Here is a 22,343-nt window from a genome sequence, read left to right on the forward strand (position 1 = left end):
TCTACTTAGTATTGTTTCCAGTTCAGAATTACAGTTTGTATTTAGAAACTCAATGCAAATGGATCAAATTTTGGAATTTTTTTTTTATTATTATTGATCCATGGGATGTGGGCATTCCAGGCAAGACCAGCATTTATTGCCCGTCGCTAACTGCCCTTGAGAATATGCTGATAAGCCACCTTCTTGAACTGCTGTTAGGGAGGGAATTCCAGGATTTTGACCCAGTGACAGTGAAGGAATGACATTCTAGTTCCAAGTCCAGATGGTGTGTGGCTTGGAGGGGAACTTGGGCCAGGATCTTTAGGTCGGCGAGGGGGGTGCGGGGCCCACTCGCCGACACGTAAAATTACACGGGATGATGTCAGGCAGAACTCCCAATGTCACCCTGCTTCATTTCAATTTTCAGATCGTTTGGGGGAGGGGCAGCCAAATCAGTTGTGCGCCCACCGACCTGTCAACGGTCTATTGAGGCCATTTAAAATGTAATTGAGATAATTAATGGACCTGCCCGTCCAACCTTAAGCTTGGCGGGCAGACTGGGAGCCCTGGCAGGATGAGGTTTCATGAGGGTTTTAAAATTTTAATAAATGCATACTTTAAAGTGATGGACATGTCCCAACTCATGCGACAGTGTCACATAAGGGGACATGTCAGGGAAATTTTATTTTTGCACCTGCACCATTTTAAAATTGGACGTCGATCTCCCTGAGGCAGCACTTTGCCTCGGGGAGATGAGTGCACTCTTTCGCGCACATGCACGAAAGAATGCACTCCTGGCTGAGGGACTCCCCCCCCCCCACCCACCCCGGCCTGCACAGAGGGTGCATAGCGCTTCCTGGCGGACGTCACACTGGGCGGGCTTTAACTGGCCGATCCACGTAAAATGGCGGCATGCCCCCAATCGGGGGTGTCGATCAGAGGCACGCCCACCCATGCCCGCTCCTGCACTTCCCCTGCCCCCACCCCCCGACAGGGGGAGAATTCTTCCCTTGGTGTTCCGATCTGCCAGCTGTACTGAGGTTACAGTAAGAGGCTGAAGCTAGTACAGATGAGTGCAAAGTATCACCACATATAGGAAGAGAAAAAAGGTGGCATATGTATTTTATGTAAGGTGTCAAAATAGTTAACAATAAAACGAAAAGTGATCCAGAGTCTTATTGGGCTTCATGTTCAGCGTATCCAGTGTAGTATTCAATAACAGGAAGTAGAATGCTGAATTTAATAACTGATACAGTAGAATACAAATCAGAGGAAATGTTCAAACCATACGTTTCACTGGTCATACTTTACCTTCATATTGTGTTCAGTTCTGGTCACCAGGACAAAGAGGGGCTATTCAAGTGTTAAATGCATTCCACAGAAAAGCTTCAAGACTGATCCCTGTCATCAGAGGTCTGTTGAGAGGAATGACTGCAAAAACTTAGATTATTCAGCCTGGATTGTATGAGATTGAAAGTGAAAACCTTATAAAATGATCAACAATATGGAAGATAGAAATCTGGACTTCTCAAGACTTGTAACTGTTATAAAGTGAAATGGGTTTGAACCGTGTGTTTTCTCTTGCAATGCCCCAAAACTATACAGGGTGACATGAGAGTGCTAAGTAATCTTCAGTATATTTAAAATTGTATAAAATACACTTCGTAGAGACCACATGGCTTACAATGAAACACAAAATTAAAGAATAAAAATACTCATAGTTCAATTGTCAGTTGATGCTAAAATATTCTCAACTTGTAAAAGCAGCTTGAAGGCACAGATACTTGCAGTAGTAAATGTGATATTTCTGCAAGATCTCAATAAGATGGATTAATTTGGATTCACGCTAATGATTTGAGGATTCCTCATGTATGGTCCAGCAGTGCCACACTGCTCCAGAATCTAGCAGAGGACAAAAGTTATGAAAAACTCTTATAACTATTTACCTTGTGAAGTTATTCGCATTTACTCTTTTCACACAATTGTTCTCAAATGGGGCCCAAGTATTTGACATGTGCTCAGCACTAGAATCACACTAAGGGTTAGAATAGTATTTGCATTTATATAGCAACTTGAAGGTGGTGAAATATCCCAAAGTTATTCCCAGAGGTGCAATAAAAAAAACCAGACTCAGGTGGATGCTCCTCAACAGTGAACATTAAGTGAAGGATTTGCGAATAAATCATCCAAACCCATTTTTTAGAGCTTGGACATCAGGTATGGCATTTTACTGAACAGCATCTGAATTTACACCAATTCATACTTTGTTTAGAAGACTGTACTCTTTAAAAAAAATGCTATTTCTGTGTATGTCGGGGGTGGGGGGGGGTTTCTATGAACAACTATGAACAGTGTCAGCTTGGCTCAGCTGGTAGTACCTCTTGCCTGTGAATCAGAAGGCTCTGGGTTAAAGTCTCACTCCAGGGCTTCAGCACAAAAATCATGACTGCTGGAACATTGCATTATTGGATGCGCCACCCTTGGATGAGACATTAAACTGAAGCTCCATCTGCCTTCGTGGATGAATGTAAAGGGTCCAAAGGCACTATTCTGAAGAAGGACCGAGGAGTTATCCTCACTGCCCTAACCAATATTTATCCCTGAATCGATAACACAAAAACAGAGTTTTTGGTCATTATCACATCGCTATCTTTAGGGGTTTACTGTGTACATATTGGTTGCTGTTTTACCTACATTACAAGAGTGTCTACAATTCAAAAGTACTTAATTGTCTGTAAAGCGCTTTGAGATATCCGATGGGTCATGAAAACCGCTATAAAAATGCAAGTCTTGTTTTCATTTTTATTAGTAAAGCCCAATCCTATCCTCAGGCAACATACAATTAATGAAACAGGGTGTTGAACGGTGATCAGAAATGGGAAAATGGGAAACTTGGCTGATTTTATTCCCTCTCCACTCAGTGTGGCTTGATACAACAATGGATGATGCATGTACTCAGTCAAGGAGTCGGCAGTGTGTAGCATCTCATGAACTCCTGAATTATGTAAATTTCATCTGAAGCATACCCTGCAAGTGACTTTTGACTTATATACCATCTTCTATTATTTACTGCCAGCAAAAACTATTACACTCATTAGCAAAGGTCAAGCAGCTATTTCTATAACAAAAACAGAATTACCTGGAAAAACTCAGCAGGTCTGGCAGCATCGGCGGAGAAGAAAAGAGTTGACGTTTCGAGTCCTCATGACCCTTCGACAGAACTTGAGTTCGAGTCCAAGAAAGAGTTGAAATATAAGCTTGAGATTTCTATTTCTCTTCTAAGATGGTAATTTTGCATAATGACTTCTAATAGTTAGCTTCAATTACCATAGACAGTAAATTACCCTGCTGAAAATACTATGCTTAGTGTCCAGTGGTAAAAATGCACAATTTGTTTTTACCTGGAGCAAAAAAGGCTTAACACAGAAAGAACAAATCTAAGGAGACTACAAGATTCATGCTCGTCTCGTTTAACCTGTAATCATGCTGAAACTCTTGGTCTTCAGGCTCTTCTATACACATATGCATTTGCAAAGACTCTGTCATGCTAGCAGTCGCAGTGGCAACTCTTTACAAGGTCATACAGTTATGGGCATCACTATTTTAATATCAGCCCAACACCTGCTTCGTTCCACCTTTCGAGAATTAACCAGTATTCCAGATGCAATGAAAGAGTAATTCATTTTAAAATAACAGCTTGATAAGGTAGAGATGCATCGAGGTTTTTGTTTTATTCGTTGTCAGAATGTGGGAGTCACTGCAAGGTTACAATTATTGTCCATGCATCGTTGCCCTAAATAGCTTGAAACCTTTATGTTGCTGGTTCTCCCACAACAGTGTTAGGTAGGATCCCGGCAATATAAATTATAGCTTTGCAACTAATGAATTCACGGGTGCTCTGAGAGACATCCATGAACTGCAGTCACTGAGGAATGTTTGAGAAGGCAAATCTGTATAATAAAAAAATTACACAATTGAAAGCTAGAAGAATGAGAAATAAATTACTGGGATTGGAGACGGTTCTGGCAGCCGGGATTTACTGGGAGTTTCAGAAACATGCTGAGATCCAGAATGTAGAATTGAATGCAACTTTCATGGGTATAACCTGTTTGGCAAAGATAAGAGTCAACAGAAAAGGAGACAGATCTGAACCATTAAGCATACGTTTGAAGGGCAAAGCACTTTTTCCCCCTGTAATCTGGAGATGCAGTATATCAGCTCTCCAAAATACACGACATTGTATAATTGTCTAATGTTCAAAATCGTGACGCGGCACTGGAATAAAAAAAGCTTGATAGCAAATCGACCTTGTTGCATGCTACATATTTATCGCTGTAAACATTCGTGATCAGATCAATCTGTATGGTACAATCTTTCAAATGGTTCTTTGTTACATCCTTCCGTTCTTTGGAATTTTAAAAGATCGGATTTTCTTCTCAATTTAAAACAGCGAAAACACCAATTACACAGTTCAATCATGAAGGTGGCGGGAGGTGGCGGCAGCTACATAACCTAATGTTTAAACCAGTGTCCTTATATTTTTTGCGCGCTCTTTCCCCCGCCAATTTTACACACCGGTCCGAAAGTTACATGCGCTCTGGGATTGGCCGTAAAAGTTTTTGCGAGCGTTCTGATTGGTGAAGAAATTTCATAGGGGCGGGGTCGGTCGAGCAGGGCAAAGAAAATGAACCTCACTCCCCACTTCTCAGTGTTTCAAATTCAGGAAGTTCCCGGCAACTTTAATCGGAAGCATTTTGTTTTTTTAAATAACTTACTGGACTGTTTAATGACAGAAAGAATAATAACAGTTCAATGAAACTATTTCACTTACCCTGCTAACACCACCATCAAAGCAAATGAGTGATTAACAGGAAAAGCTAGTTCGGGTAAGGCTTTGCAATAAGAACAAGGATTTACCACTTTGTTTCACGGGTTCTAAATCCTGTATTAAGGCGGGTAAACTGCACTCAGTGTATGGGGGAGAGGGGACCATCTTTCATTACTGTGGCTTTCTTTGCTTTTAAAGTAATCTTTGAGTTCCATATACTGCATTTGTCTGATGACTGAGCGAGTGTTACGTGACTGACTGACTACATGGCCAAGATCAAGCAGTTCTGGAGATCTGTTCAGGCACCTAAGTCCATTCCTGGAACCGTTTTTTGGTCAGTCTAATACCGAGATGTTTCCATTAAGCAGGTTTGTAAAAGCTTAAATTAGCCCTGCACTGATATGCTGTTAACTGCTGCATCTCTTAAACATTTTCCAGTACTGTACTTTGACTTCAGGTCCACGACCTTTCCTCTCTTTCTTTCTGCACAGCTGCTTCCAAACTTGCTCATTATTTGTAGCATTTTATTCCCTAAAAATATGCAGAATTGCAGCATCTATTTGCAGTTGTTTTTTTTTGGTGTTGGCTCTGGTGTTATAAGAGGGGGAGGTGGGAAGTTAGATCTTAGGGGAACAATACTTTACACTGATCTGCTTGTGCTTTGTTCATTCAGTAAATGATGAAGCCTATTATCTGAGGATTGACCAGGAGCTCTTGCTTGGTGACAGTTCCTAAAGCCGAGCTCCTGACTGTAGGCTTCGTGCCCCATATTTAAATGCACCCTCACAGAGGCTGTTCCACACCAACCAATTCCTACCCCCAGCCAGTAACTTGGGAAGTGGGTCAGGATCTTCCCTTCCTTCTCACCCCTGACCATTTCTCCCCCCTACTCACACCATTCCCAAATACTCCAAACAATTTTTTACTTCTCTCCAAATCCTTCCCAATTTCTCCCCTGCCACATTCCTCGCCCACCCCACATTCTTTCTTTTCCCCCTTCAATGCTCCATTCTGTGTTCCTCTTGCCTAATCTCCCCAAATTCCTCCCTCACCCAGCCCTCCACCATTCCGTCCCTCCTACTATTCACTTCCCTCTCTCACTCTCCACATCCCTGTCCCTCATTCATTCCCCTTTCTCCCCGTCACTCCCCATCCCTCATTCCTGCTCTCCTCCGTACCTCCCTCACCCTCTACTCCTCCATGCCCCCCTCAACCCCACTCCCCTGTCCATCCCTCAATCCCGATTCCTGCCCTTCTCTCCCTCATGCATCTCTCGCTCTTCCTGCCCTCACTCCCCACGCCTCCCACAAACCCCCCACTCCCCCCATCCCTCCCTCTGGCCCCCCACCCTCCCCCTCCCTCGGGTCCCCCACCCTCCCCTCCCTCGGGCCCCCCACGCTCCCCCTCCCCTCCCCTCCCTCGGGCCCCCCACTCTCCCCCTTCCCTCCCTCACCTCCCACTCTCCCCGTCCTTCGCTCGCCCCACAATCTCCCTCATGCCCCACTTTTCCCGTTCCTCATCAACCCCATCCACCCTCACCCCCAAATTTCTCCATCCCTCCCTCACCCCCACTCTCCCCCTTCCCTCCCTCACCCTTCACTCTCCCCCTTCCCTCCCTCACCCTTCACTCTCCCCCACCACTCTCCCTATCCCTCCCTCTCCCCCGTCGCACCCCTCTCTCCCCGCCCACACCTGCTTTACCCATCCCCTCACCGCTCTCCCCATCCCTCCCTCGATCCCCACTCTCCCCGTCCCTCCCTTGCCCTGTTCCTCCCCCACCCCATCCTCCCTTACCCACAAATTTCCCCATCCCTCCCTTACACCCCCACTCTCCCTGTCCCTCCCTCAACCCCACTCTCCCTCATGCCCCGCTCTTCCCATTCCTCCCCCACCCCACCCCTCCGACCCCCAATCCTCTCTCGCCCCCAGATCTCCCCTTCACTCCCCCTTCCCGTTCCTCCCCCAACCCATCCCTCCCTTAATCCCCCATCCTCCCTCACCTCCCATGCTCCCTTACCCCATATTCTCCCCGTCGCCTGCCACTCTCCCCGTCACTCCCTTGCCCCACCCCCAACCTCCCTCTCTCCCACCCCCAACCTCCCTCTCTCCCACCCCCAACCTCCCTCAATAATGACAATAATGTAATTTGTGTATGATCCAGTGGAACATTTGGGCCTGGGTCTAATATTTTATCTTACTTCAAGATGTTAAATCTTTTGCGCTTGGAGAGATATATGTAGCTCAATTCAACTGGGACTTTCACTACTGTAACATCAGATCATTCCATGCAAATTTCCTGGTGTTCCTGAAGCATTGTGGCAATTAGACTTCTGGTTACACTATTAGTTGATCTGAGGCATGATATGTTGAGGTACCTAAAACTTCTTGCAGTGTCTACATTATGGTCTTATTTAAAAATAATTTGAACACAGCTACAGGAGTGCACGTGGACTCAATTTTCCTTTCTGCAGCCTGATCATCTTGGGCCGGGAAAGCACAACCCCACTCCCACTGCCTCCTCTCGCCCCCTCCACCACCCTTTCTCTCACCACCCACTCCCTTCTCTCTCTCGCCCCCACTCCGCTCTCGCCCCCACTCCGCTCTCGCCCCCACTCCCCTCTCGCCCCCACTCCCCTCTCGCCCCCACTCCCCTCTCGCCCCCACTCCCCTCTCGCCCCCACTCCCCTCTCGCCCCCACTCCCCTCTCTCTCTCTCGCCCCCACTCCCCTCTCTCTCTCTCGCCCCCACTCCCCTCTCTCTCTCTCGCCCCCACTCCCCTCTCTCTCTCTCGCCCCCACTCCCCTCTCTCTCTCTCGCCCCCACTCCCCTCTCTCTCTCTCGCCCCCACTCCCCTCTCTCTCTCTCGCCCCCACTCCCCTCTCTCTCTCGCCCCCACTCCCCACTCCCCTCTCTCTCTCGCCCCCACTCCCCTCTCTCTCTCTCGCCCCCACTCCCCTCTCTCTCTCTCGCCCCCACTCCCCTCTCTCTCTCTCGCCCCCACTCCCCTCTCTCTCTCTCGCCCCCACTCCCCTCTCTCTCTCTCGCCCCCACTCCCCTCTCTCTCTCTCGCCCCCACTCCCCTCTCTCTCTCTCGCCCCCACTCCCCTCTCTCTCTCTCGCCCCCACTCCCCTCTCTCTCTCTCGCCCCCACTCCCCTCTCTCTCTCTCGCCCCCACTCCCCTCTCTCTCTCTCGCCCCCACTCCCCTCTCTCTCTCTCTCGCCCCCACTCCCCCCTCTCTCTCTCGCCCCCACTCCCCTCTCTCTCTCTCTCGCCCCCACTCCCCTCTCTCTCTCTCTCTCGCCCCCACTCCCCTCTCTCTCTCTCTCGCCCCCACTCCCCTCTCTCTCTCTCGCCCCCACTCCCCTCTCTCTCTCTCGCCCCCACTCCCCTCTCTCTCTCTCGCCCCCACTCCCCTCTCTCTCTCTCGCCCCCACTCCCCTCTCTCTCTCTCGCCCCCACTCCCCTCTCTCTCTCTCGCCCCCACTCCCCTCTCTCTCTCTCGCCCCCACTCCCCTCTCTCTCTCTCGCCCCCACTCCCCTCTCTCTCTCTCGCCCCCACTCCCCTCTCTCTCTCTCGCCCCCACTCCCCTCTCTCTCTCTCGCCCCCACTCCCCTCTCTCTCTCTCGCCCCCACTCCCCTCTCTCTCTCTCGCCCCCACTCCCCTCTCTCTCTCTCGCCCCCACTCCCCTCTCTCTCTCTCGCCCCCACTCCCCTCTCTCTCTCTCGCCCCCACTCCCCTCTCTCTCTCTCGCCCCCACTCCCCTCTCTCTCTCTCGCCCCCACTCCCCTCTCTCTCTCTCGCCCCCACTCCCCTCTCTCTCTCTCGCCCCCACTCCCCTCTCTCTCTCTCGCCCCCACTCCCCTCTCTCTCTCTCGCCCCCACTCCCCTCTCTCTCTCTCGCCCCCACTCCCCTCTCTCTCTCTCGCCCCCACTCCCCTCTCTCTCTCTCGCCCCCACTCCCCTCTCTCTCTCTCGCCCCCACTCCCCTCTCTCTCTCTCGCCCCCACTCCCCTCTCTCTCTCTCGCCCCCACTCCCCTCTCTCTCTCTCGCCCCCACTCCCCTCTCTCTCTCTCGCCCCCACTCCCCTCTCTCTCTCTCGCCCCCACTCCCCTCTCTCTCTCTCGCCCCCACTCCCCTCTCTCTCTCTCGCCCCCACTCCCCTCTCTCTCTCTCGCCCCCACTCCCCTCTCTCTCTCTCGCCCCCACTCCCCTCTCTCTCTCTCGCCCCCACTCCCCTCTCTCTCTCTCGCCCCCACTCCCCTCTCTCTCTCTCGCCCCCACTCCCCTCTCTCTCTCTCGCCCCCACTCCCCTCTCTCTCTCTCGCCCCCACTCCCCTCTCTCTCTCTCGCCCCCACTCCCCTCTCTCTCTCTCGCCCCCACTCCCCTCTCTCTCTCTCGCCCCCACTCCCCTCTCTCTCTCTCGCCCCCACTCCCCTCTCTCTCTCGCCCCCACTCCCCTCTCTCTCTCTCGCCCCCACTCCCCTCTCTCTCTCTCTCGCCCCCACTCCCCTCTCTCTCTCTCGCCCCCACTCCCCACTCCTCTCTCTTTCTCTCCCCCCACTCCTCTCTCTCCTCATCCACTCCCTTCTCTCTCCCCCACCCATGCCCTTCTCTCTCCCCCACCCACGCCCTTCTCTCTCCCCCCACCCACGCCCTTCTCTCTCCCCCCAACTCTTCGCCCCATCCCTCTTTCTCACCCCTCCCCTTTCTCCCTCCCTCTTTACCCTTTCTCCCCCTCTTTCCCCTCCCCCAACTCCCCTTTCTCCCCCCCACTCCCCTCTTTCCCCTCCCACCACTCCCCTCTTTCTCCTCCTCCCACTCCTTCTCCTCCCCCCACTCCCCTCTTTCTCCCCCCCACTTCCCTCTTTCTCCTCCCCCCACTCCCCTCTTTTGCCCCCCCACACCCCTCTTTCTCCCCCCCACTCCCCTCTTTCTCTCCCCCACCCTCCTCTCTCCCCCCACAAACCCCCCTCGCTTCCCCCCACTCCTCTCTTTTGCCCCCCCACTCCCCTCCTCCCACTCCCCTCTTTCTCCTCCTCCCACTCCCCTCTTTCTCCTCCCCCACTCCCCTCTTTCTCCTCCCCCACTCCCCTCTTTCTCCCCCCGACTCCCCTCTTTCTCCCCCCCACTCCCCTCTTTCTCCCCCCCACTCCCCTCTTTTGCCCCCCCACTCCCCTCTTTCTCCCCCCCACTCCCCTCTTTCTCTCCCCCACCCTCCTCTCTCCCCCCACAAACCCCCCTCGCTTCCCCCCACTCCTCTCTTTTGCCCCCCCACTCCCCTCCTCCCACTCAACTCTTTCTCCTCCTCCCACTCCCCTCTTTCTCCTCCCCCCACTCCCCTCTTTCTCCTCCCCCACTCCCCTCTTTCTCCCCCCGACTCCCCTCTTTCTCCCCCCCACTCCCCTTTCTCCCCCCCACTCCCCTCTTTCTCCCCCCCACTCCCCTCTTTCTCCCCCCCACTCCCCTCTTTATCCGCCCTACTCCCCTCTTTCGCCCCCCACTCCCCTCTTTCTCCCCCCCACTCCCCTCTCCCCCCTTCGCCCACCCCTTACTTCCCCCACAAATCCCCCTCGCTTCCCCTCCACTCCCCTCTCCCCGCTTCGCCCACCCCTTACTTCCCCCACAAACCCCCCTCGCTTCCCCTCCACTCCCCTCTCCCCGCTTCACCCACCCCTTACTTCCCCCACAAACCCCCCTCGCTTCCCCTCCACTCCCCTTTCGCCCCCACTCCCCTCTTTTGCCCCCCCACTCCCCTCTTTCTCTCCCCCACCCTCCTCTCTCCCCCCACAAACCACCCTCGCTTCCCCCCACTCCTCTCTTTTGCCCCCTCACTCCCCTCTTTCCCCCACTCCTCTTTCCCCTCCTCCCACTGCCCTATTTCTCCTCCCCCCACTCCCCTCTTTCTCCTCCCCCCACTCCCCCCTTCCCCCACCCCTCACTTCCCCCACAAACCACCCTCGCTTCCCCTCCACTCCCCTCTTTTGCCCCCCACTCCCCTCTTTCTCCCCCCCACTCCCCTCTTTCTCTCCCCCACCCTCCTCTCTCCCCCCACAAACCCCCACTCCCCTCACCCCACTCCCCTCTTTCTCCTCCTCCCACTGCCCTCTTTCTCCTCCTCCCACTGCCCTCTTTCTCCTCCCCCCACTCCCCTCTTTCTCCTCCCCCCCCCACTCCCCTCTTTCTCCTCCCCCCACTCCCCTCTTTCTCCTCCCCCCACTCCCCTTTCTCCTCCCCCCCACTCCCCTCTTCCCCCACCCCTTACTTCCCCCACAAACCACCCTCGCTTCCCCTCCACTCCCCTCTTTTGCCCCCCACTCCCCTCTTTCTCCACCCCACTCCCCTCTTTCTCTCCCCCACCCTCCTCTCTCCCCCCACAAACCCCCCTCGCTTCCCCCACTCCTCTCTTTTGCCCCCCCCACTCCACTCCCCTCTTTCTCCTCCTCCCACTGCCCTCTTTCTCCTCCTCCCACTGCCCTCTTTCTCCTCCCCCCTTTCTCCTCCCCCCACTCCCCTTTCTCCTCCCCCCACTCCCCTCTCCCCCCTTCCCCCACCCCTTACTTCCCCCACAAACCCCCCTCACTTCCCCCCACTCCCCTCTTTTGCCCCCCACTCCCCTCTTTCTACTCCCCTCTCCCCCACTTCCCCCACCCCTTACTTGCCCCACAAACCCCCCTCGCTTCCCCTCCACTCCCCTCTTTTGCCCCCCACTCCCCTCTTTTGCCCCCCACTCCCCTCTTTCTCCCCCCCACTCCCCTCTTTCTCCCCCCAACTCCCCTCTTTCTCTCCCCCACCCTCCTCTCTCCCCCCACAAACCCCCCTCGCTTCCCCCAACTCCTCTCTTTTGCCCCCCCACTCCCCTCACCCCACTCCCCTCTTTCCCCTCCTCCCACTGCCCTCTTTCTCCTCCTCCCACTCCCCTCTTTCTCCTCCCCCCACTCCCCTCTTTCTCCTCCCCATACTCCCCTCTTTCTCCTCCCCCCACTCCCCTCTTTCGCCCCCCCCCACTCCCCTCTTTCTCCCCCCAACTCGCCTCTTTCTCCCCCCAACTCGCCTCTTTCTCCCCCCAACTCGCCTCTTTCTCCCCCCAACTCGCCTCTTTCTCCCCCCAACTCGCCTCTTTCTCCCCCCAACTCGCCTCTTTCTCCCCCCCACTCGCCTCTTTATCCGCCCCCCACTCCCCTCTTTCACCCCCCACTCCCCTCTTTCGCACCCCACTCCCCTCTTTCACCCCCCACTCCCCTCTTTCACCCCCCATTCCCCTCTTTCGCCCCCCACTCCCCTCTTTCACCCCCACTCCCCTCTTTCACCCCCCACTCCCCTCTTTCGCCCCCCCACTCCCTTCTCCCCCCTTCGCCCACCCCTTACTTCCCCCACAAACTCCCCTCGCTTCCCCTCCACTCCCCTCTTTCGCCCCCACTCCTCTTTCTCTCCCCCATCCTCCTCTCTCCCCCCACAAACCCCCCTCGCTTCCCCCCACTCCTCTCTTTTGCCCCCTCACTCCCCTCTTTCCCCTCACCCCACTCCCCTCTTTCCCCTCACCCCACTCCCCTCTTTCCCCTCACCCCACTCCCCTCTTTCTCCTCCCCCCACTCCCCTCTTTCTCCTCCCCCCACTCCCCTCTTTCTCCTCCCCCCACTCCCCTCTTTCTCCTCCCCCCACTCCCCTCTTTCTCCTCCCCCCACTCCCCTCTTTCTCCTCCCCCCACTCCCCTCTTTCTCCTCCCCCCACTCCCCTCTTTCTCCTCCCCCCACTCCCCTCTTTCTCCTCCCCCCACTCCCCTCTTTCTCCTCCCCCCACTCCCCTCTTTCTCCCCCCCCACTCCCCTCTTTCTCCCCCCCCACTCCCCTCTTTCTCCCCCCCCCACTCCCCTCTTTCGCCCCCCCCCACTCGCCTCTTTCTCCCCCCCACTCGCCTCTTTCTCCCCCCCACTCGCCTCTCCCCTTCCCCCACCCCTTACTTCCTCCACAAACCCCCCTCGCTTCCCCCCACTCCCTTCTTTTGCACCCCACTCCCCTCTTTCTACCCCCCACTCTCCTCTCCCTCTTCCCCCACCCCTTACTTACCCCACAAACCCCCCTCGCTTCTCCTCCACTCCCCTCTTTTGCCCCCCCCACTCCCCTCTTTCTCTCCGCCACCCTCCTCCCTCCCCCCACAAACCCCCCACTCCTCTCTTTTGCCCCCCTCACTCCCCTCTTTCCCCTCACCCACCTCCCCTCTTTCCCCTCCTCTCACTGCCCTCATTCGCCGTCCCCCTCCACTCCCCCCACTCCCCTCTTCCCACTCCCCTCTTTCTCCCCCACCCACTCCCCTCTTTCTCCCCCACCCACTCCTCTCTTTCCTCTCACCCCACTCCCCTCTTTCCCCTCCCCCACTCCTCTTTCTCCCCCACACTCCCCTCTTTCCCCTCCCCCACACTCCCCTCTTTCCCCTCCCCCACACTCCCCTCTTTCCCCTCCCCCACACTCCCCTCTTTCCCCTGCCCCCCACTCCCCTCTTTCCCCTGCCCCCCACTCCCCTCTTTCTCTCCCCACCCCACTCCCCTCTTTTGCCCCACCCCACCCCACTCCCCTCTTTTGCCCCACCCCACCCCTCTTTTGCCCCCTCCCACGCCCCTCTTTCTCCTCCCCCCCACGCCCCTCTTTCTCCTCCCCCCCACGCCCCTCTTTCTCCTCCCCCCCCACTCCCCTCTTTCTCCTCCCCCCCACTCCCCTTTCTCCTCCCCCCCACTCCCCTCTTTCTCCTCCCCCCCACTCCCCTCTTTCTCCTCCCGCCCACTCCCCTCTTTCTCCTCCCCCCCACTCCCCTCTTTCTCTCCCCCCCCCCACTCCCCTCTTTCTCTCCCCCTCCCACTCCCCTCTTTCTCTCCCCCTCCCACTCCCCTCTTTCTCTCCCCCTCCCACTCCCCTCTTTCTCTCCCCCCTCCCACTCCCCTCTTTCTCTACCCCCTACTCCTCCCCCCACTCCCTTTCTCCCCCCCCACTCCTCTCTCCCTCCACAAACACCCCACTCCCCTTCTCCCCCCCCACTCCTCTCTCCCTCCACAAACACCCCACTCCCCTCTTTCTCCCCCCCCCACTCCCCTCTTTCTCCTCCCCCCCCACTCCCCTTTCTCTCCCCCACACCCCTCCCTTCCCCCACAAACCCACTTCCCCCAATCCCCCTCCCTTCCCCCCCAAACCCCCTCCCCTCTCCACCCCATCTCCCTTGCCTACCCCCACCCCTCCCTCCCCCCCCATTCCCCTCTCTCTGCCACACCCCACTCCCCTCTTTTGCCCCCCCACTCCCCTCTTTCTCCTCCCCCCATTCCCCTCTTTCTCCTCCCCCACTCCCCCCTACTCCTCCCCCCCACTCCCCTCTTTCTATCCCCCCTACTCCTCCCCCCACTCCCTCTTTCTCCCTCCCCACTCCTCTCTCCCTCCACAAACCCCCCCATTCCCCTCTTTCGCCCCCTCCACTTCTCTTTCTCCCCCCCCACTCCCCTCTTTCTCCCCCCCCACACCCCTCCCTTCCCCCACAAACCCACTTCCCCCAATCCCCCTCCCTTCCCCCCCAAACCCCCTTCCCTCTTTCTCCCCCCACTCCCCTCTTTCTCCCCCCCACTCCCCTCTTTCTCCCCCCCACTCCCCTCTTTCTCCCCCCCCCCACTCCCCTCTTTCTCCCCCCCCCACTCCCCTCTTTCTCCCCCCCCCACTCCCCTTTCTCCTCCCCCACACCCCTCCCTTCCCCCACAAACCCACTTCCCCCACAAACCCACTTCCCCCAATCCCCCTCCCCATCTCCCTTGCCTACCCCCACCCCTCCCCCTCCCTTCCCCCCCACCACTCCCCTCTCTCCCACCCACAACTTCCCTCTCTCCCCCACCTCTCCCCTCTGTTCCCCACCTCTCCCTTCCTCTTTCTTCCCCACCTCTCCTTCTCCCTCCACCTCTCAACTAATTCTCTCTATGCCCCCTCCCTCCCTGCACCCCCTCCTCGCCTCCCCCTCCTTCCCTCCCCCCCGTCCCCTGCTCCCATCTCCCCACCCCATGCCCCCCTCCTTGTCTACCCCCTCCCCATGCCCCCCTCCCCTCCCACTGCCTCCATCTCCCCACTCCCCTACACTCCTCCTCCTTCACACCCCCTAGCCTCCGCTCCCTCCCCCTCCTCCTTTCCTCCCCTCCCACCCACCCACCTTGCCTCCCCTCCCCCCACCTGCCCCCCTCCTCCTCTCCACCCTGCCCCCACCTCCTTGTCTTCCCCCCCCCTTGTGTCACCCACTCCCCCCTTGTCTCCCCGACCTCCCTCTCCCCCACCTTGCCTCCCCTCCCCCACCTCCTTGTCCTCCCCTCCCTCTGCCCCCTCTCTCCCTGCCTCCCCCTCCCCACCCTCTCTCTCCCTACATTCCTCTCTTCCTGCCCCCTCCTCCCTCCCTGCCCTTTCTCTCTCCCCCTCCCTGCCCCCCGACCCTTTCTCTCTCCCCCTCCCTGCCCCCCCACCCTTTCTCTCTCCCTGCCCCCCCCCACCCACCCTTTCTCTCTCCCTGCCCCCCCCCACCCACCCTTTCTCTCTCCCTGCCCCCCCCCACCCACCCACCCTTTCTCTCTCCCTGCCCCCCCCCACCCACCCACCCTTCTCTCCCTGCCCCCCCCCCACCCACCCACCCTTTCTCTCTCCCTGCCCCCCCCCACCCACCCACCCTTTCTCTCTCCCTGCCCCCCCCCACCCACCCACCCTTTCTCTCTCCCTGCCCCCCCCACCCACCCACCCTTTCTCTCTCCCTGCACCCCCCCCACCCACCCTTTCTCTCTCCCTGCACCCCCCCACCCACCCTTTCTCTCTCCCTGCCCCCCCCATCCACCCTTTCACTCTCTCCCTGCCCCCCCCACCCACCCTTTCTCTCTCTCCCTGCCCCCCCCACCCACCCTTTCTCTCTCTCCCTGCCCCCCCCACCCATCCTTTCTCTCTCTCCCTGCCCCCCCCACCCTTTCTCTCTCCCCCTGCCCCCCCCCCACCCTTTCTCTCTCTCCCTGCCCCCCCCCACCCTTTCTCTCTCTCTCCCTGCCCCCCCCCCCACCCTTTCTCTCTCTCCCTGCCCCCCCCCCACCCTTTCTCTCTCTCCCTGCCCCCCCCCCACCCTTTCTCTCTCTCCCTGCCCCCCCCCACCCTTTCTCTCTCCCTGCCCCCCCCCACCCTTTCTCTCTCTCCCTGCCCCCCCCCACCCTTTCTCTCTCTCCCTGCCCCCCCCCCACCCTTTCTCTCTCTCCCTGCCCCCCCCCACCCTTTCTCTCTCTCCCTGCCCCCCCCCACCCTTTCTCTCTCTCCCTGCCCCCCCCCACCCTTTCTCTCTCTCCCTGCCCCCCCCCCACCCTTTCTCTCTCTCCCTGCCCCCCCCCCACCCTTTCTCTCTCTCCCTGCCCCCCCCCACCCTTTCTCTCTCTCCCTGCCCCCCCCCACCCTTTCTCTCTCTCCCTGCCCCCCCCCCACCCTTTTCTCTCTCCCTGCCCCCCCCCACCCTTTCTCTCTCTCCCTGCCCCCCCCCCACCCTTTCTCTCTCTCCCTGCCCCCCCCACCCTTTCTCTCTCTCCCTGCCCCCCCCCACCCTTTCTCTCTCTCCCTGCCCCCCCCCACCCTTTTCTCTCTCTCCCTGCCCCCCCCACCCTTTCTCTCTCTCCCTGCCCCCCCCCACCCTTTCTCTCTCCCCCTGCCCCCCCCACCCTTTCTCTCTCCCCCTGCCCCCCCCCACCCTTTCTCTCTCTCCCTGCCCCCCCCACCCTTTCTCTCTCCCCCTGCCCCCCCCACCCTTTCTCTCTCTCCCTGCCCCCCCCCACCGTCTCCCCTCCCCCCCCCCCCACCGTCTCCCCTCCCCCCCCCACCGTCTCCCCTCCCCTCCCCCCCCCAACCGTCTCCCCTCTCCCCCCCCCCCCCCACCGTCTCCCCTCCCCTCCCCCCCCCCCCACCGTCTCCCCTCCCCTCCCCCCCCCCCCCACCGTCTCCCCTCCCCTCCCCCCTCCTGTCTCCCCTCGCTTTCCCCCCTCCGCCTCTGAACCACCCCCCGTCTCTACTTCCTCCCCCTTTAAACTGTAACGGCGCGGGCTCGTGTTCTGGAACTCGCTCCCGCGCGGGAAAAGCAGTTCAAACCCCCCGCCCGCTAAACCGCCGCCTGCTGCCGCCACCAAAGTACGGCCAACTTCTCCGGACCGGCTTCTCGGCGCTTCAATTTCTTTATCATTCTTATTTATGGTTAACAATAACTACCAGAGCGCGGCTCCCCGTCGCCATCGGGCCTCGGAGCAGGAGATCAATCCTGTCCTCTATCTCCCTCCATTAAACCTTCCTTTTTTTTTTAAACAAAAAGCGGCCCTTCTTCAGGAGCTGTCGCCATTAGTATACTCGAGAGGTATTCTTTTTATTTAATTGTTCTTTTTATTTATTCATTCGTTCATTCATCCACTTCTGATGCCGCCTGAGTGAGAGTGTCCGGTCGCGCGCGGGAGGTTTTCGTTTACGCGCCAATTTCAAAAGGACTCCGGGGGGGGGGGAGGGAAGGAAAATGGGGGACGAGTCCCGCCCTCTCTCGGCGCCCATTGGCCCCGCTCTGGCAGTGTTTGGGCGGTCGCTCACGGTAACGCGGCGGCCATTGGTCGCCGCCGGATGCCAATCACCCGCGGGTGGCGAAGGCGACCCCGCCCCCTCCCCCTTTGACTCACCTGGTGACCAGGTCCCGCCACAGAGAAAGGTATCCCACACTGAGCTGGGGTTGCGGGGGTCACTGACGTGGGCAACGATGAAAATGAAACATTTAATTTTTTTTTACATTTTTGTTTTACAAATCCAATCTAATCACCAGCATCACTGCAACAGGTAATCTGGTTATTGTCATCAGATTGCTGTTTGTGGGAGTTCGCTGTGTTCATTTGGTTGCCACCCCTTTTCCTACGTATTACAACAGCAGCTACCCATCAAAAGTACTTCCTTGGCTTTAAAGCCCTACTTAGCCCTTTGGGCTGCCACAAAGTCCTGAAAGGTGCAATATAAATGCCAGACTTTCTTTCCTTCTAGTTCTTCTCCAAGTAACGTCATTGATTATTTGAGGGTCACTGAAACACAGCTTACGCTGTAATTTTACAGGGAACAGGGCGAGGAGTCTACCTTAGCTGGAAAGGTTGGCATAAATCTGAACCACATGCTAACTGTCTAGCTAGCTGGCTCTCTTTTAGTTAACTATATCTTTTTTAAGTTAATGACATCTCTTCTAAGGTTTATCTGTAGTTTTTTTTTAAAGAGTTGTAATTATTTCATTTGCCTCCCTTTTAAGCTCATTTCTAGCATTGATGAAATCATTGTCATTCTTTAGAGAAAGTATGTAATCAAATTCATATTGCTCAGGGTTAAAGTATTTTAACATTGGGAAAAAGTCAAACTATAATTTGTGTTTTGACTTTTAGTCAAACAAGATGACGAGCATTTGTTTAAAAGTGAAAAATCTAAGTGAAAGCTTGAATACTGCTGACAGAAATGGAAAACCTGAAGATGACATTACTGAAATCAACCAAAGGGTGAGTTGCTTGCAATTGCTATCAATTTGTCTCATTCTCCTTTTGCTGAGCAAGTAATGTGCCATGGTCTTGTGCACATTTCTTAGATTCAAGCCCTGTTATGTCATTACAAGTGCTGATGATTTCATGGGACACGAGTTACTGTGACTGGCCACTCAACATATTCAAGAGCTGACTTCAGCCAAATGATATTTATCCTCATCCAGTCTGGAAAGTATGAGCTGAATATGTAAGTCTGGATGAGAGCAGCAAAGCTGAGTTGCAATCTGCACACAAATGCTTATCGTGGTCACTGAATAGATTTTTTGCATCATACTCTATCATAGTGTCCTCCAATGCTATATTATTCTATTTGGCTGGCTCTTTGAAATAGCAATGCTCTTTCTTGCATACTAAAACAAATTATAATATGATGCTCTGGGTTGGCTCTTCAGTGCAGGACAAGTTTCGAACTGGGGCTTTTTAATATCTCAATATGCTGTATATTTTGACGGATTATAAATATCTCAACTATTTTTAATAAGATATGATTGGTTAAAAGTGTTTGGAAAAATCTTATTGCTTGTTTACAACACAGCAGATCAATTTATATTGTATCAACTCTATACAATATGGAGACAATGATGCATGGCCCCACAGCATTTGGAATTTTGTCTTTCAAAACAGGAAAACATATTTTTAGAGCCACATAAAAAGGCAACCAAAACTCCACTGAAGCAACAATCCTCTACCTCGCATTCAGTATTGGGAGCAATTAGAACAGACTTGGGAACTATGACTACACCAACAAAGCTTCAAGAATCTCCTGTTGGAGAGCCATGGACACCTACCGCTAATTTGAAAATGTTAATCAGTGCTGCCAGTCCAGAGATTAGGAGCAGAGAAAAGATGAAGCAGGAGTTGCTTGTAGATGATGATCATGCTTCAGAGACAAATGAGAATTTACAGGTACAGTAACTATTCGGAAGCACTATTTTTATGTCCATGAGCAGAATTCTATATTGTGGATAGTTGTAGAGTATAAAATCAGTTTTGGAGAACAATACAGAGCAAAAATAAAAATTATAAATACTATCCTAACAATTCATAATGACAAAGTAATATCAAGTGTCTGTAATTGAATTTCAGGACCAGTTATCTGGAGAAGAATTTGAGAAGTTTCATCCAAGTCGCAAAGAAAAGAGTCTGGGTTTATTATGCTATAGATTCCTGGCACGGTATCCTGACTATCCCAACCCTGCAGTGAACAATGATATATGCTTGGATGAAGTAGCGACAGAACTGAGTAAGTTGGCGCACAAATTTTACATTAAGTATATGTGCAATATGTAGACAGAGGACTTAATGTTAGGGGAAGCTTGAAAAGTTGCTGCATTTAGTTTTGATGTAGTCTCAGATATAAATTATTTTTCTTCTGTGGAAGATTAAGTTGCAGCAATTGACAATAATGTAATTTGTGTATGATCCAGTGGAACATTTGGGCCTGGGTCTAACATTTTATCTTACTTCAAGATGTTAGGTCTTTTGTGCTTGGAGAGATATATGTAGCTCAATTCAACTGGGACTTTCACTACTGTAACATCAGATCATTCCATGCAAATTTCCTGGTGTTCCCGAAGCATTGTGGCAATTAGACTTCTGGTTACAGTATTAGTTGATCTGAGGCATGATATGTTGAGATACCTAAAACTTCTTGCAGTATCTACATTATGGTCTTATTTAAAAAATAATTTGAACACAGCTGCAGGAGTGTAGGTGGACTCAATTTTCCTTTCTGAAGCCTGATCATCTTGGGCCAGGAAAGCATACAGACTAACAAATGACCAGAAATCCCACTTTTCCATTTCCGAATGTTGACCGATGCTGCAATGTGCACTCATTGCTATTAGACAATCACATGATTAGACTCAACTTAATGGTCAGCCTTTACAATTTGGATTTTCATATGAATAATGCCATTTGGACAATTTAACAGAGGCCTATTTAGATATTTGCACAAGATTGCTTGCCATATGTAAGAGGGGAAAGTAAACTGAGATGCAAAAGAGACAATTGGTTTAAACTACGAGTATGATGAAACTTGATATATTTTTATATTAAGCATATAAAGAAGTATGGGCAGAATATTGCCGTTGGCATGTGGGGACGGGCCCAACATGCCTACATGTAAAATAATGTGCGATGACCTCGGGCATGCGTCTCAATGTCATCGCACAACACTTCAACATTGCTAAAAACAAAAAAACTGCGGATGCTGGAAATCCAAAACAAAAACAGAATTACCTGGAAAAACTCAGCAGGTCTGGCAGCATCGGCGGAGAAGAAAAGAGTTGACGTTTCGAGTCCTCATGACCCTTCGACAGAACTTGAGTTCGAGTCCAGGAAAGAGCTGAAATATAAGCTGGTTTAAGGTGTGTGTGTGGGGGGCGGAGAGATAGAGAGACAGAGAGGTGGAGGGGGTTGGTGTGGTTGTAGCGACAAACAAGCAGTGATAGAAGCAGATCATCAAAAGATGTCAACAACAATAGTACAATAGAACACATAGGTGTTAAAGTTAAAGTTGGTGATATTATCTAAACGAATGTGCTAATTAAGAATGGATGGTAGGGCACTCAAGGTATAGCTCTAGTGGGTTTTTTTTTTATATAATGGAAATAGGTGGGAAAAGGAAAATCTTTATAATTTATTGGGAAAAAAAAGAAGGGGGAAACAGAAAGGGGGTGGGGATGGGGGAGGGGACTCACGACCTAAAGTTGTTGAATTCAATATTCAGTCCGGAAGGCTGTAAAGTCCCTAGTCGGAAGATGAGGTGTTGTTCCTCCAGTTTGCGTTGGGCTTCACTGGAACAATGCAGCAAGCCAAGGACAGACATGTGGGCAAGAGAGCAGGGTGGAGTGTTAAAATGGCAAGCGACAGGGAGGTTTGGGTCATTCTTGCGGACAGACCGCAGGTGTTCTGCAAAGCGGTCGCCCAGTTTACGTTTGGTCTCTCCAATGTAGAGGAGACCACATTGGGAGCAACGAATGCAGTAGACTAAGTTGGGGGAAATGCAAGTGAAATGCTGCTTCACTTGAAAGGAGTGTTTGGGTCCTTGGACGGTGAGGAGAGAGGAAGTGAAGGGGCAGGTGTTGCATCTTTTGCGTGGGCAAGGGGTTGTGCCATAGGAGGGGGTTGAGGAGTAGGGGGTGATGGAGGAGTGGACCAGGGTGTCCCGGAGGGAGCGATCCCTACGGAATGCCGATAAGGGGGGTGAAGGGAAGATGTGTTTGGTAGTGGCATCATGCTGGAGTTGGCGGAAATGGCGGAGGATGATCCTTTGAATGCGGAGGCTGGTGGGGTGATAAGTGAGGACAAGGGGGACCCTATCATGTTTCTGGGAGGGAGGAGAAGGAGTGAGGGCGGATGCGCGGGAGATGGGCCGGACACGGTTGAGGGCCCTGTCAACGACCGTGGGTGGAAAACCTCGGTTAAGGAAGAAGGAGGACATGTCAGAGGAACTGTTTTTGAATGTAGCATCATCGGAACAGATGCGACGGAGGCGAAGGAACTGAGAGAATGGGATGGAGTCCTTACAGGAAGTGGGGTGTGAGGAGCTGTAGTCGAGATAGCTGTGGGTGTCGGTGGGTTTGTAATGGATATTGGTGGACAGTCTATCACCAGAGATTGAGACAGAGAGGTCAAGGAAGGGAAGGGAAGTGTCAGAGATGGACCACGTGAAAATGATGGAGGGGTGGAGATTGGAAGCAAAATTAATAAATTTTTCCAAGTCCTGACGAGAGCATGAAGCAGCACCAAAGTAATCATCGATGTACCGGAGAAAGAGTTGTGGAAGGGGGCCGGAGTAGGACTGCAACAAGGAATGTTCCACATACCCCATAAAGAGACAGGCATAGCTGGGGCCCATGTGGGTACCCATAGCCACACCTTTTATTTGGAGGAAGTGAGAGGAGTTGAAGGAGAAATTGTTCAGCGTGAGAACAAGTTCAGCCAGACGGA

General features: G+C 54.1%; 1 protein-coding gene across 2 annotated transcripts in view; it reads left to right on the top strand.

Annotated features, from left to right (window-relative positions):
* The first annotated feature begins 4,718 nt into the window (after positions 1-4,718).
* e2f8 (E2F transcription factor 8) overlaps positions 4,719-22,343 on the top strand; it is a 50,990-nt gene continuing 33,365 nt past the window's right edge. The window contains exons 1-5 of one of the 2 annotated variants that reach the window (XM_041197781.1): positions 4,719-4,865; positions 5,006-5,175; positions 18,237-18,347; positions 19,014-19,295; positions 19,476-19,632. In XM_041197781.1, coding sequence (XP_041053715.1) covers positions 18,246-18,347; positions 19,014-19,295; positions 19,476-19,632 — 541 coding nt within the window. In that variant the 5' untranslated portion in view covers positions 4,719-4,865; positions 5,006-5,175; positions 18,237-18,245. The remainder of the gene's footprint in view (positions 4,866-5,005; positions 5,176-18,236; positions 18,348-19,013; positions 19,296-19,475; positions 19,633-22,343) is intronic. The other variant, XM_041197779.1, reaches the window with a different exon arrangement.

Source organism: Carcharodon carcharias, chromosome 10, assembly GCF_017639515.1.
Source record: "Carcharodon carcharias isolate sCarCar2 chromosome 10, sCarCar2.pri, whole genome shotgun sequence".
Taxonomy (NCBI): Eukaryota; Metazoa; Chordata; class Chondrichthyes; order Lamniformes; family Lamnidae; genus Carcharodon; species Carcharodon carcharias.